The sequence below is a fragment of the Leopardus geoffroyi genome, chromosome B4, assembly GCF_018350155.1.
Source record: "Leopardus geoffroyi isolate Oge1 chromosome B4, O.geoffroyi_Oge1_pat1.0, whole genome shotgun sequence".
NCBI classification, from domain to species: Eukaryota; Metazoa; Chordata; class Mammalia; order Carnivora; family Felidae; genus Leopardus; species Leopardus geoffroyi.
In genome coordinates this window covers 90,137,784-90,150,028 of record NC_059341.1, presented here as the reverse complement: position 1 = coordinate 90,150,028, position 12,245 = coordinate 90,137,784, and the positions used below count along the sequence as shown (strand labels likewise).

The 12,245-nt window shown below is 42.9% G+C and overlaps 1 protein-coding gene across 3 annotated transcripts in view; it reads right to left on the bottom strand.

Moving 5' to 3' along the window:
* Nucleotides 1-2,795: 2,795 nt before the first annotated feature.
* The window catches only part of SRGAP1 (SLIT-ROBO Rho GTPase activating protein 1), a 287,997-nt gene continuing 278,547 nt past the window's right edge, over nt 2,796-12,245 (bottom strand). For all 3 annotated transcript variants that reach the window (XM_045464974.1, XM_045464975.1, XM_045464976.1), the window contains exon 22: nt 2,796-8,074. In XM_045464974.1, coding sequence (XP_045320930.1) covers nt 7,697-8,074 — 378 coding nt within the window. In that variant the 3' untranslated portion in view covers nt 2,796-7,696. The remainder of the gene's footprint in view (nt 8,075-12,245) is intronic.

The following is a 12,245-nucleotide window of genomic DNA, read 5'->3' as shown; positions in this document are numbered from 1 at the left end:
CACATTCGCTGACACTTCTAATGTGAACTGACGTGAGGGAGAAAAACCCAACCGGGGTACACAAGTATATATAGAATATGAATTCAACTGTGCTAAAGATAGGCATCGTTTAAGATTAGAAGATAACGTGTTAAATGTCACTGTGGATTATTTCTCTTTGGGAAACTGAGGCATGGGTCGCTGATTTGATGAGGTCCAATAAGTGAGTTTGAATTAGGACAAGATAACAATTTTGTCTTACTTAAAATTTCTTTCCCTCTTCAAACGCATCTGCTGATATTGTTACTAATGCAATAATCATCTTTGGTTTAAAGACCACACCTTCTATTACAAATCCTGATCATGTTGCCTTTTTTTTTTTTAATGGATGTAGTCCATCAAAGGCCTAGAACCCCAGATCTCATTTTCTAGTTAGTATCACATCATTGTACAATTTCAAATATGCCACGAGACTATCGATGACGCTTTCCTCTCCTCTAGCTTATAGACATGACCATCCACTTTCATTTAGAGGGACATGATTCTTATGCAAGATATTCCCTGGGTATGTCAAAGACAAAAGATTAACACGATGCATTATCGCTGAGAGGGTAATTCATCAATAGTCCTCACTTTAGCCGAACACCCAAGCAGCAAAAGAAAGGCATTCACCCCCAGGGGCACACCCGATAGAGAGCTGATGAATATGAAGAATGTGCCTGTTAGCCACCAGAATTAGGTTGCAAATATCCTAGAGCTGGAGATGTTGTGGATCATAACTTCCTTCAAGATACTAACGCTGAACAAAGCATGCTGTTTCAGGACTCCAGGAGGAGTGCTCACTTGTGCTCTCTCTCTCATACATACATACACGCACATGGACACTTTGATATCCAGCCTTGTCCCAGATCTCCAGCTTCTTTTGTTGAAGACTAACCTTGATGAAACGACTGTTTTGTTTTTAATAAAGGCAAGCCTTCTACTAGGTAGAAACACGTGAACGTCACTAGGATTATTTCAAAGGTATATTGACCATATTTCCCCAAAGCCAAATGGAGACATATGGCCAGTAAAATGGAACTTGCCAATGGAATTTGCCATTGTTTTTGGCTTTCCAGGACTTTTTTTTTGGCACTTTAGATCATGGTTAGGGAATTTTCCACATTAGGAATCCCAACTACCTAAGGCAAAAGGCAGAAAATGTCCTTTTTCTGCCTTGCTAATATTCTTACGGGGTGCTGGCTTATGAACAGTGGGAGCTGACAACCAGGCGCAGCCACATTTTGGGACTCTAATTCTGGAGTGAGGGATGTGAGGAGGCAGGTGGACATGGAGAGGGTTGTGGCAGGTGGAGGCCTTTGGATCAGAGGGTGATGCAGGATAATGGGGTCTCTCCTGGAATAATCCTATAGTCTGATTTGCCCATTCATTCCTGTGGGGAAGCCTCTAAATCCAACTCTGGTCCTAAAATGGTTCTACCTGCTTTCGGGTAGGCCCTTCCAATCAAGGGCTTAGTTCAACATCATTCCACAACGTTGTGGGAAAATATTTCCTTTAACAGGTGGCTTTCCCCCCATTCATTTGTCCATGTTAAAAAAAATTTTTTTTTAAATATTTATTTTTGAGAGAGAGACAGAGACAGAGTGTGAGCGGGGGAGGGGCAGAGAAAGAGGGAGACACAGAATCTGAAGCAGGCTCCAGGCTCTGAACTGTCAGCACAGAGCACGATGCTGGGCTCGAACTCATGAACCACAAGATCATGACCTGAGCCGATGTCAGACCCTTAACTGAGCCACCCAGGCGCCCTTCATTTGTTCTGTCCATGTTTAAAGATTTCTGCATCCAACACCCAAAGTTTAATCAGGAAATATACAAGAAATACTGAGCAAATTCATGAAATAGAATTCAATACACCAGTCAAAATGGAAGGAACTAGTTATATGTAACAACATGGACAACTCTCACAAACATTTCAACAGAAGGAACCAGGCACAAAGTGTATATACTATGAGGCCATTTATAGAAAGTGAAAACTACAGGCCAAAGCAAACCATGGTGTTATTCATGAAGATATTACACTGGAGAGGCACAAGCCTGGCCAGATCTCCTGGGTAGGCAGTGGATACTGGAGATCTTGATCTGGGTAGGTGGTAGATGCAGGAGAGTAGTACTCTGTGCAAACTCTTACACTAATGACTTGTGCACTTTTCTGTATTTTATACTCCAATAAAATCTTTTATTCCCCCTGGATTTATGTGTCATTAAAAAAAATTCCACATCTCTCACCAACATTCAACCCTGCACATTGCGGATGATTTTGTAAAACTCTTTATTATGTACTGATAGACCTCAAGGGTTAGTTTAAAAAAAAAGTTTGAAGGAAAAAAATATCAACACATGGGGCATTCTAAACAGAATCTCTACCTAAGGACTGCATTTCAGGATATTCGAATGAAACCAAAGATCGCCTTGACAAGGTCTACTATTCCAAAGAACCCTCTTCCAGGGAAAGGTTTCAATCTGGCTAGTGTTTAGGAGGCTTGCTTGCTCTCCCGTAATCCCCTTTCCTTACTGCACAGGGGTCTCCAAGCCATCCTCTGAAAAACTCTGGCTTCATGATCAAGGCCCTGTCCACGAAGTCTCATTTCCAAGTTCACAAATAAAAGTGCAAGTGAGACAGAAACATTAAAAAAAAAAAAAAAAAGTTAGTTTCCCACCATCTAATGCAACTCAGCTCTCCAGGGGGTTAACAGTGATTAGAAAAAGAAAGGAAAGGAATGAAAACACCACGGAGAATCACTGAGAAGACAAAGGCAGCCAGAACTATCTTATTTATTATAAAGATACACCATGAAGAACAGACCTGACTGTATATTGAAGCCTGGAATGGTACATGCCAAAATGTACAGTACTATACATAAAAGTGCATTGTCACAACAGATTAACAAAACATTTCTTTTCTTCCAGAACTGTAAAAGCATCCCCCCAAATTTCTGCCTCAGAGCCGAGGAACTGTAACGGAGGCAGCACAGATCACAGGTGACATGTGGGCTGCAGCAGCTAGAGAGACAGCGGGAGGGAGGACACAGGGACACTGCGGACGGGAAAGGCACAGTCACGGCTACCAGCAAAACGAGACAGTCTGATGACGGACAAAGATGCAAGACGGACGATACTGAGCACCGAGGCACAGGACGGGACACAGAGAAGCAGGGAGAGCGTGGAGGAAGTTTCCGCTCAGATAGGTAGTAGGAATTGGGGCAGGGGGGCCGGGAGCAGGAGTGGAAGGGTGGACGGGGCGCTCGACGACGGGGCGGTAGGAATTGGGGCAGGGGGGCCAGACGCAAGAGTGGAGGGGTAGATGGGGTGACAGTAAAGAGCAAGGCTAAAACTCCTCTAAAATAGAAAGGCACTTTCACATGTACATACTACAGATGTACATTGACACGATTAGTAACAGTCACAAGCAGGAAGCTACCAGTACTGCAATTGATCAAACCGACAGGAAAGGACAATACTGATTTAATTACGTGGGCAGGAGTTACCCTTAATTCCGTAGGTAAATTTTAGCAGTCTCTCCTGTTACACAGCCACTTACTATACTTTAAACATCTATAATAACCATCACACTACACACTGAACTTGGATGAATGCTCTAAAGGGGGCATTCACAAATGCACGGTTTATATATTTTCTTTTACTAAACAGTTTCTAAGATAAGCATTATGGAACCCGGTACAATTATTTAAACATACAAAAGTCCCTATGTAATTTAAAGATACAGGTACCCATCTCGATTATACCACATAGACTATTTTTTTTAAAGAAAGTATACTAGGGTAAGTGAAATCTCAATTTCCAGTTTGTTTTACTGATCTGAATAAAGGGGTGCCAAAGTCACCCTGCACCAAGCCTGACACCTCAGCCCAGCTGGAGGTTTGGTTTTCAGCTCAGGGGACTGTCTGGAGTAGGGAGCTCTATTGTACACACGGATGAGCCTTTGCATCTAAGTTGCTCCGGGACTGTGGCCTCAGCGATGGGCAACTCAGAGCAAGGCTCATCCGAGTGCTTTTCCCGCTTTTACGGTGTCTCACTACTGTGGTCAGGACGAGAATGAATGCGATCCCAAATCTGAAGTCTTCTAAATCCTCAAAAGACCTATGGGCTCTTTACTTCTTTTTTTTTTTTTTTTAAGTTTTTAAATTCCAGTTGCTTAACATACAGTGTGGGCTTTTTGAATTTTAGAGGCTGTACTTATCACATTAAAGTTTCTTCATTTTGTAGACCTCGTGTCATTCCCAAATGCTGGGGAGACCACAATCCTTCCCACTCTTATCTTTTCCTTAAATTATAAGCCCATTTTGGGAATGGCAAGAGTACAAAGAAAACTCGGTTAATACAATGTGACGCGTTCGCTCTACATCCGCTGAGAGCTATTCATGCTTCCTGCAGTAGATTAAGTGGGAGCCTGCTCTAAATTATTCTATGGATGGCTCAAGGGGCACCAAAGTCAGATTATGTTGTGTGAAAACGTGCAAAACGGTTGACCAATAGCGTTGACCCTGAACGTGAATACAGAGCTCTGCAAAGGGCCACTGGACTGGTTCAAATAATTTACAGAACACACATCAGAAAATGTGTATGGAGTACCTTTTCTCTCTCTTATCAATCAGTCCTTTCCCAATACCCCTGACCCAAACCAAAAGCTCAACTTGTAAGCCTACTTAGTGAGTTCTATGGATGGGACATGAACAGAGTTATATCAGCTGTGAATATATATTCTTGCATAAGTGGAGTCTGATCATCTTTGTAGAACCATCGTCTGCCCATCATCAAAATGACCCCCTTGCCAAACTGTGCACGAAGAACAATATGATCCTTGAAACTGGGGCGTAACATCTCAAGGATTCTTCCTTTCCTCCCCACCCTTTGCATGCTTCCTCCTCCCCACTAGATGTGTGGCTGTAGAGAAGGCCATGCACCAGGCAAATGCACCAGAAGCTTTTAATGAGCTTTCAGGGTGTTATTTTGGATCCTCTGTGAAGTGGCCACCTTGTCTTCTCCCTGGAATCTGAACACTTTTACCAAAACAAAGAAAGAATAGGTGAATCCTTATTCCCTGTGAGGTCATGTCCTTCTATGGGAATTGGAACAAATAAAAAAGACTGGAAAAAAAAAAAAAAAAGAAAGAAGGCCTCAAGGTGTCACAGGGGTATAGGGAGAAGAGAGAGAGAGAGATGGGTAAGGCAGTGATGGGGGAGCATTAGAAATTTCCTGCAAGAAGGCACAGTCTCTGAGGCCCCAGAGCAGCCACCTAAGGGAGCAGAATCCTAATTTGGTGGTTGGAAAGGCAACCCTCATTTCATCAGCGGTGTAAACACTGAAGAGGGGAGAGTCTGGGCAGGACTGCCAGGGAGAAATCTGAAGACATGAACTTGTAGGAGTAAGATCTAAGTTAAAACTTGTAGAAGACACCCCTCTGCCCTTTTGAAACCCTCTGTTTACATCTTACTCTTGCACCATCGATGGAAAAACCGTGTTTAACAATCCTTTTCATTTCAATTTCTAAAAGATTTAAAGTCTCCTCCTCCATTACTTCCACCTTTATTCTCGGCTTCTGTTTCCCCATCTAGCAGCAGAGAACTAGAAACCCAAGTGGACTCTGGAAAGAACTGGGAGGTTATTCAGCAAGGTTTCAATTTCCTAAGAATTTGGGAAGATTGTTTAAAAGGGTTAGTGCTACTCAGAGCTCAATCCTGGCTGAGTCTCCATGGTGTCTAAAGTTGATGAAGGACCACTAAAGCTCAAGGGAAATGGCAGGGGGGTAGAGAAGATGCTGAACTGGGCATCGTTTTCACAATGGACAAAACGGATGCTTCAGAAACCTCAAAGATTTAAAAGCTTACCATACCTGGACACCTGGAAAAAAAATCTCGATTCAATCCATTTGTGAAATTAAGCCACTGGCTGGCAATCAGAAGTGTGACTTTGAAAGGTAACCCTATGTCATTAATTTAATCTCTCTCTGCATTACAACGATTAGACTGGCAAACTGAGGGAGAGATCCCAGGAATGATCTTGATTTTTTAGTACAGATCCTCATTCTTTCCTGCCTGAGGCATTCACCAGCGGGCTAACAGATTCAAGTCCATACTGTGCAACTCTTAGGTGGGCAGGCAAATGGCTTCCAGTTTGAAACCAAAGCTAGAAGGAAATCAATGGTGGTCGAGAGGGCTTAGTTCTGGGCCACACATTTATCTAAAAAAAAAAAAAAAAAAATTCTCTTTATCATTACGTTCAAGGTCAGAGCAGAAAACATGCTCATAGGTTTACACACGATATAAGCTGCTGCTGGGCAGGAGTGGTGATTTGTACCTTAGTAAAAACAGCTGAATTCAAAGCAACCTTTTTAAGACAGTGGGAAAACACAGAGAAAATGGTTTCTGTGCCAGGATGTCAGAGAAAGAGGGTACCTTACGGAGCTCACCTGACTATCTGGGTTATGTTGAGACCACCTGGAAAGGAAAGAAAAAAGTCATGGTTCCAGGGTGCAAAATGGGAAGGAACTCCTCCTGGAACCATGTGACCCCCCCCACCCCCACCTTGGCCAGCATGGCTCTTACTCCAGTACCACAGCCAGTTCTTGGTTGGCTCAAAGAGGCCAATGGGAGAGGAGAGCTGGGGAGTCACCTTAGGATCATCAAGCCTCTGTATCGGGTTTAAAGGAACCGAGGTCATTTAATCGGGAGAGAAGGCTGAGCGAACCAAGGACTTGTGTGTTGCCCGCGCTCTCCATTTCCACAGGAGAACACAGGGGTTTAGGGGAGCTGGAAATATTTTCTAGGCAGTTTGTAACAGACCTCTGAAGGAACTTGTGGAGGAGTGTAACCAGGAAGTCTTTACAATTAGACTGTTCTAGTCCTTGTGAATGCAGGGGACGGACCTGGAAGTCTTGGGGGCCTGACCAGGCTTGAGGAAGGAGTCACATCGATAGCTCTGGAGGATTAGCTTTCCCCTTTTCTAGGTTCCGTTCAAGAAGCAACTGCAGAGGGTCCGACCCCTTCCTCTGAGCTTTTAATCCGGACCCAGGGAAGTGACTCGTATGAAAGAGGCAACCATGCAACTCATTCAGGCAGTGGGCTGAGAGACCCACTGGGCACGTCCCACCGTGACAACTGCAAGCCTGGGCACGAGTGGGACCTCGTCCCACCGCACGGACTCAGAGGTACTCGCTGTCAGCTACCCAACAATGCCGTTACCACTTTCCAGCCATTCCCCCCAAGCGCCACAGACCAACACTGGTTATACTCCACGGCCTGGGACTTCAGACGCTTGTGCCTTTGGATCCAGACATTTCCGACTCACCCAGGCTACACTAAACCTGAAGCGCCGAACGACGCGGAGAGCAGAGTGGTGTGGCCTTCGTGACAAATGGTGCAGCATTGGATTTTCAAGTAAATCTAAGTGTTTCTGTTGTCTTTAAAATGACATATGTCCAGTTACTAAGAAAAAAGGAAGAAAATTACAAAATACAAATGCCCGTGTTAATTTAGCTAGTCTCCGACATTACATTCAAGAACATAGAAAAGCCAAAAATCTCCAGTTATAAGCACAAAACTAAGGAAAGTTAAGGATCACTGACTTTTGTCAATGATCCATTTTTTGTTTTGTTTTGTTTCTTAAATCACCGCCCCACAGGACCTTGCTCATCTGGAGTTTACATCGTGCAAGACTTGTCTGTTGGACCTTGGGAAGGTGGGGCCGGTCCCACAGTAGGGTTTGTTTTTGGAAGAACGGCAGGTTTTGGCCGAAGGGCTGGGGGCTTTAGCTGCACACCCATCCTGGGTGCCACCATAGGCTTGAAAGTACTCATTGTGTCGCTGGAGGAGCTCGTGCTGCGTCGGATCTGAGGCTCGGAGCTCCTGAAGGCAACGTTGTGCAAAGGGCTGAGAGACTCTGTGGACGTGGCGGGGGTGGGCGCGTTCTTCACTTGTTCCAAGGTGTCCAGCACCACATCGGGGGCGTGCTTTGCGGTACTCTGTCTCTCCAGTTCTCGGAGTTCGTTCAAAGCAGTGTTCATCGTCTCTTCAATATCCTGTTGACAAATCACCAGAGAGGCAGAACAGACTGATAAATTCGCACTAATGTATAGAAGCACACACACTTCAGCTCAAAGCAGACAGGCCAGCAAAAGCAATCGTGTGTTAAGTTCACAGTCTGTGGAACGTATACGCATGATGATGGCATCTCACACGACTGTTTAGGCTCTGCATGTTCAGGAGACCAAGATGCCACGGTGCCTGCAGCCGTATATCAGACATCTGCCATTCTAAGGTGCTAGGTAGCCTTCTGGTGATTTCCACCTTACGTGCTGACTGATTATATAGAATTCTATTCCAGTTTATGGCAAAAGACAACTTCAGTTGTCTGCTACAGTCAACTGCTACTGTCAACTTCAGTTGACAACTGCTACAGTTTCTCAAGAAATAAATGGGAATGGGATTGAAAACCAGGCTTCTTTCACTGATTTAACAAATAATTTTGGGCACTTACTATGTACTTGGCTAATTCCTAGCAGTTCTTCAAAATTCCGTTTAGGCTTTCCCCTGATGCTCCTGTCCGATGGTCTCACTGGAAGAGGTCCCGCCCTGCAGGAGGGCATTTTTGTGATATGGTGTGTATGTGTGTGTGTGTGTGTGTGTGTGTTTAAACGTCACAATAAAGGGGTGGCATTATTGGCACTTGGTGGGCAGAGGTCGTGTATACTAGATATCTTGCAGTGTCCTGGATAGTTTATATGCAATGAATTATCCCGCATCTTGTTTGCCGTTTTTTTTGGTTTTTGTTTTTTTTTAATTTGAAAGAGAGAGGATGAGCAGGGGAGAGGGGCGGGGCGAGAGAGAAAGAATCCAAAGAAGGCTCCACGATCAGCACGGAGCCCGATGTGGGGCTCGATCCCACAACCCTGGGATCGTGACCTGAGCTGAAATCAAGAGTTGGACACTCAATCAACTGGGCCACCCAGGCACCCCTTCTTCAACTTTTGAATGTCCTTCAGACATTCATGTAGGTGAAAATTCTGTTTACGATAACCTGAGCCCAGGCCCCGTCTCTTACATCAATATGCATTTTTAAAATGTTTATTTATTTATTTTGAGGCGGAGAGAAGGAGTGCAAGCTAGGGAGACAGAGAGAATACCAAGCAGGCTCCACATTGTTAGTAGAGAGCCCAATGCGGGGCTCGATCCCATGAACTGTGAGATCATGACCAGAGCCAAAATCAAGAGTTGGATGTTAACCTCCTGAGCCTCCCAGGTGCCCTGATCAAAACACATTTTTAATTGTTGTGTTTATATGAGATTTATATGGATTATATATGTAGATGAAAGCACCTTATTACGTCCATTGTTTTCCAGTGTAGTCAAGCATTAACTGAAATACATTTAATTGTTTTAATATTTATTTCCTTGTTTTTTTTTATATTATATTTAGAGCTTCATATGTTTTTTTTCAAATTAGGTATATCATCTATCAATGTATTTCAGATGGTAAAGAGGGAATTACAAAATATATGTTTCAAAAAAGTAGACTGTGCTCCACTGATGGATGAATAGAGAAGCAAAATGTGGTATATACGTCAATGGAATATCATTCAGCCTTAAAGGAGAAGGACATCTTGCCACACGGTACGATACGGATAACGCTTGAGGACGTTAAGTGAAATAAGAGGCCAGTCACAAAAAGACAAATACTGCCTGATTCATTTATATGAGGTAGTCCCCCACTCATAGAAGCAGAAAATAGAATGGCAGTGGCCAGAGGTTGAGGGGGAGGGGAGAGAGGAGAGTTGTTCTTCAGTGGGTATAGGTTTTCAGGTTTCCAAGATGAAAAGTTCTGGAGATCTGTTTCATAAAATGTGAATATAGCTTACTGAACTCTAGAGTTAAAAATGGTTAAGATGGACAATTTTACATCATGTGATTTTTCGTATACGCAAACCCCAAAGGCGGAGTGTTGTGTGAGACAGACGGGGTGAAGAACCACTGCCCTAGTCTGACTGACATGTCTATTCTCTACTCTCCCAGGGCTTTTTTTTGTTTGCTTAATTTTTTAATGTTTATTTATTTATTTATTTTTTTATAATTTATTTTTTTTTTTTCAACGTTTATTTATTTTTGGGACAGAGAGAGACAGAGCATGAACGGGGGAGGGGCAGAGAGAGAGGGAGACACAGAATCGGAAACAGGCTCCAGGCTCTGAGCCATCAGCCCAGAGCCCGACGCGGGGCTCGAACTCACGGACCGCGAGATCGTGACCTGGCTGAAGTCGGACGCTTAACCGACTGCGCCACCCAGGCGCCCCAAATGTTTATTTATTTTTGAGAGAGAGAGAGAGAGAGAGAAACTGAAGCAGGCTCCAGGCTCTGAGTTGTCAGCACAGAGCCCAATGCGGGGCTCAAACTCACGAACCGAGAGATCCGTTGGACACTCAACCGACTGAGTCACCCAGGCGCCCCTCCCAGGGCTTCTTTCGCTCACCTGGAGCATAACCCTTATGGCGCTGCGTAATGGTAATTGATTTCCATACCCATCTCCCTCACAGGCTTGTCAGCACCTTTGGAAAGCAGCTGGCTATTGATTTAACGTTGTTTCATAAAGCCTAGCACAGGACCTGGCGCACAGTAAGTGCTCAATAAAGGTTTGCTTAATGAAAAAACCAAGATACAGTGACCACATATGGATACTGTCATTTTAAAACAAGCCCCATCAGGGACTCCACTGATTTGTTTAATAAGAGAATCTGCATGTTTTTGGTATGAACGCCATGATGGCGGGCTTACTTGTTCTCATGGGAAAATCTGAAGATGAGATGGAAAGAGAAATAAAGGACACAGCTGGAGGCCATTTTGTGAGGATGACATCACTTTCCAAGTGATTATTTTCATATGTGATTTCTATTTGATACTAAACATATGGATTTTTTTTTTTTTTTACACAAGTATTTGCCCCAGAGAGATCGCAGAGAGCCTGGTTTATCTGTTGAGTTCTGTTTTGATGATTTACAATAAAAGGATTTCTTGGTTCTAGAAGCAAAAGGGTTAAATAGATGTTGTTATGCCTTCCCACCCCCAAGCTCCTAACTCCCTACATCCTGTTTCACCTGCTTATTATAAGCAGTGAAGTTACAGATTTCTCAAATCGTTAAACTCAGCTGTAATCAAATATCGCTGGTTCTGTATAGATCTCAACGGACCCTGTATGGTACTTCAAACAGAGAAAAACCAAAAGGTCAAGTCTTTTTGATTTTTACCGAGAAACTGTTGTACATTTAAAATTGGTTTAATTTTTAAAAAACACATTAAACCCCTCACAATCTAATTTACATCCAAAATTTTCTTTAGTTAGGACAGTGAAAATAGCTTGGAAATTTGTCACATCAGTGCAGGTCTCCTTGGATACTCTTTATTAAAAATAATCCATTTTAAATACTTCCCCATGTTTGTTTCATTTTTTTCTCATTCACTCTCTTTTTTGATTAAGTTAGTTCGCCTTTAAGCTTCAGATAGATAGAAGATGCTTTAGATTAAAATGGCAAACTCTGAATCTATTCACCTCTTTTGTCATTGGTGTTAACCATATTTTCTGATGGCCTATGCTGGGGGAAAAAAAAAAACACTAGAGGAAAAATGGCAGAATGATGGAAAAGCCATTAATTTTGTTTCACCCTCACTCTGTCAATTGTAATCATTAAAAAAAAACTACAAAGTCCTCTGTACTAACTGTTGAGAAGTAAACAATGACATAGGATTCAGACTTGATGTTCTTCAAACAGGTAACCATTATTTCTCCATTTATTTATTGACTAATCCATTGTTTGTCTTAAGTTGAAAGGGTCATATTTATCACACACTAACATTTATTTCTGGGCTCTCCATTCTTTCTATCAATTTGTCTATTTTATTATCTTTGGCATGCATTCAGGATCCAGTAGGGCCGGTCCTTCTTCATTATTATTCTTTTCCAGACTTTTCTAACTACTTAGCAATGATGTGTTTAAATGCCATGGGTCCTACATTTCTGCCATGTTTCTGTTTAAATCAATATGAACCTGATCACTTGGGTCCTTCCAGTAACAAATGGTTCTTCTAAAGAGACCCTTAGTCAGGCTTTAAAGAAGGAGCTCATTTCTTTTGTTTTCTTTAGCTGGTTCTGTACAAAACAACATGGCTACAAAAAGGAAATCCTGCATACCTCCTTCATCATACT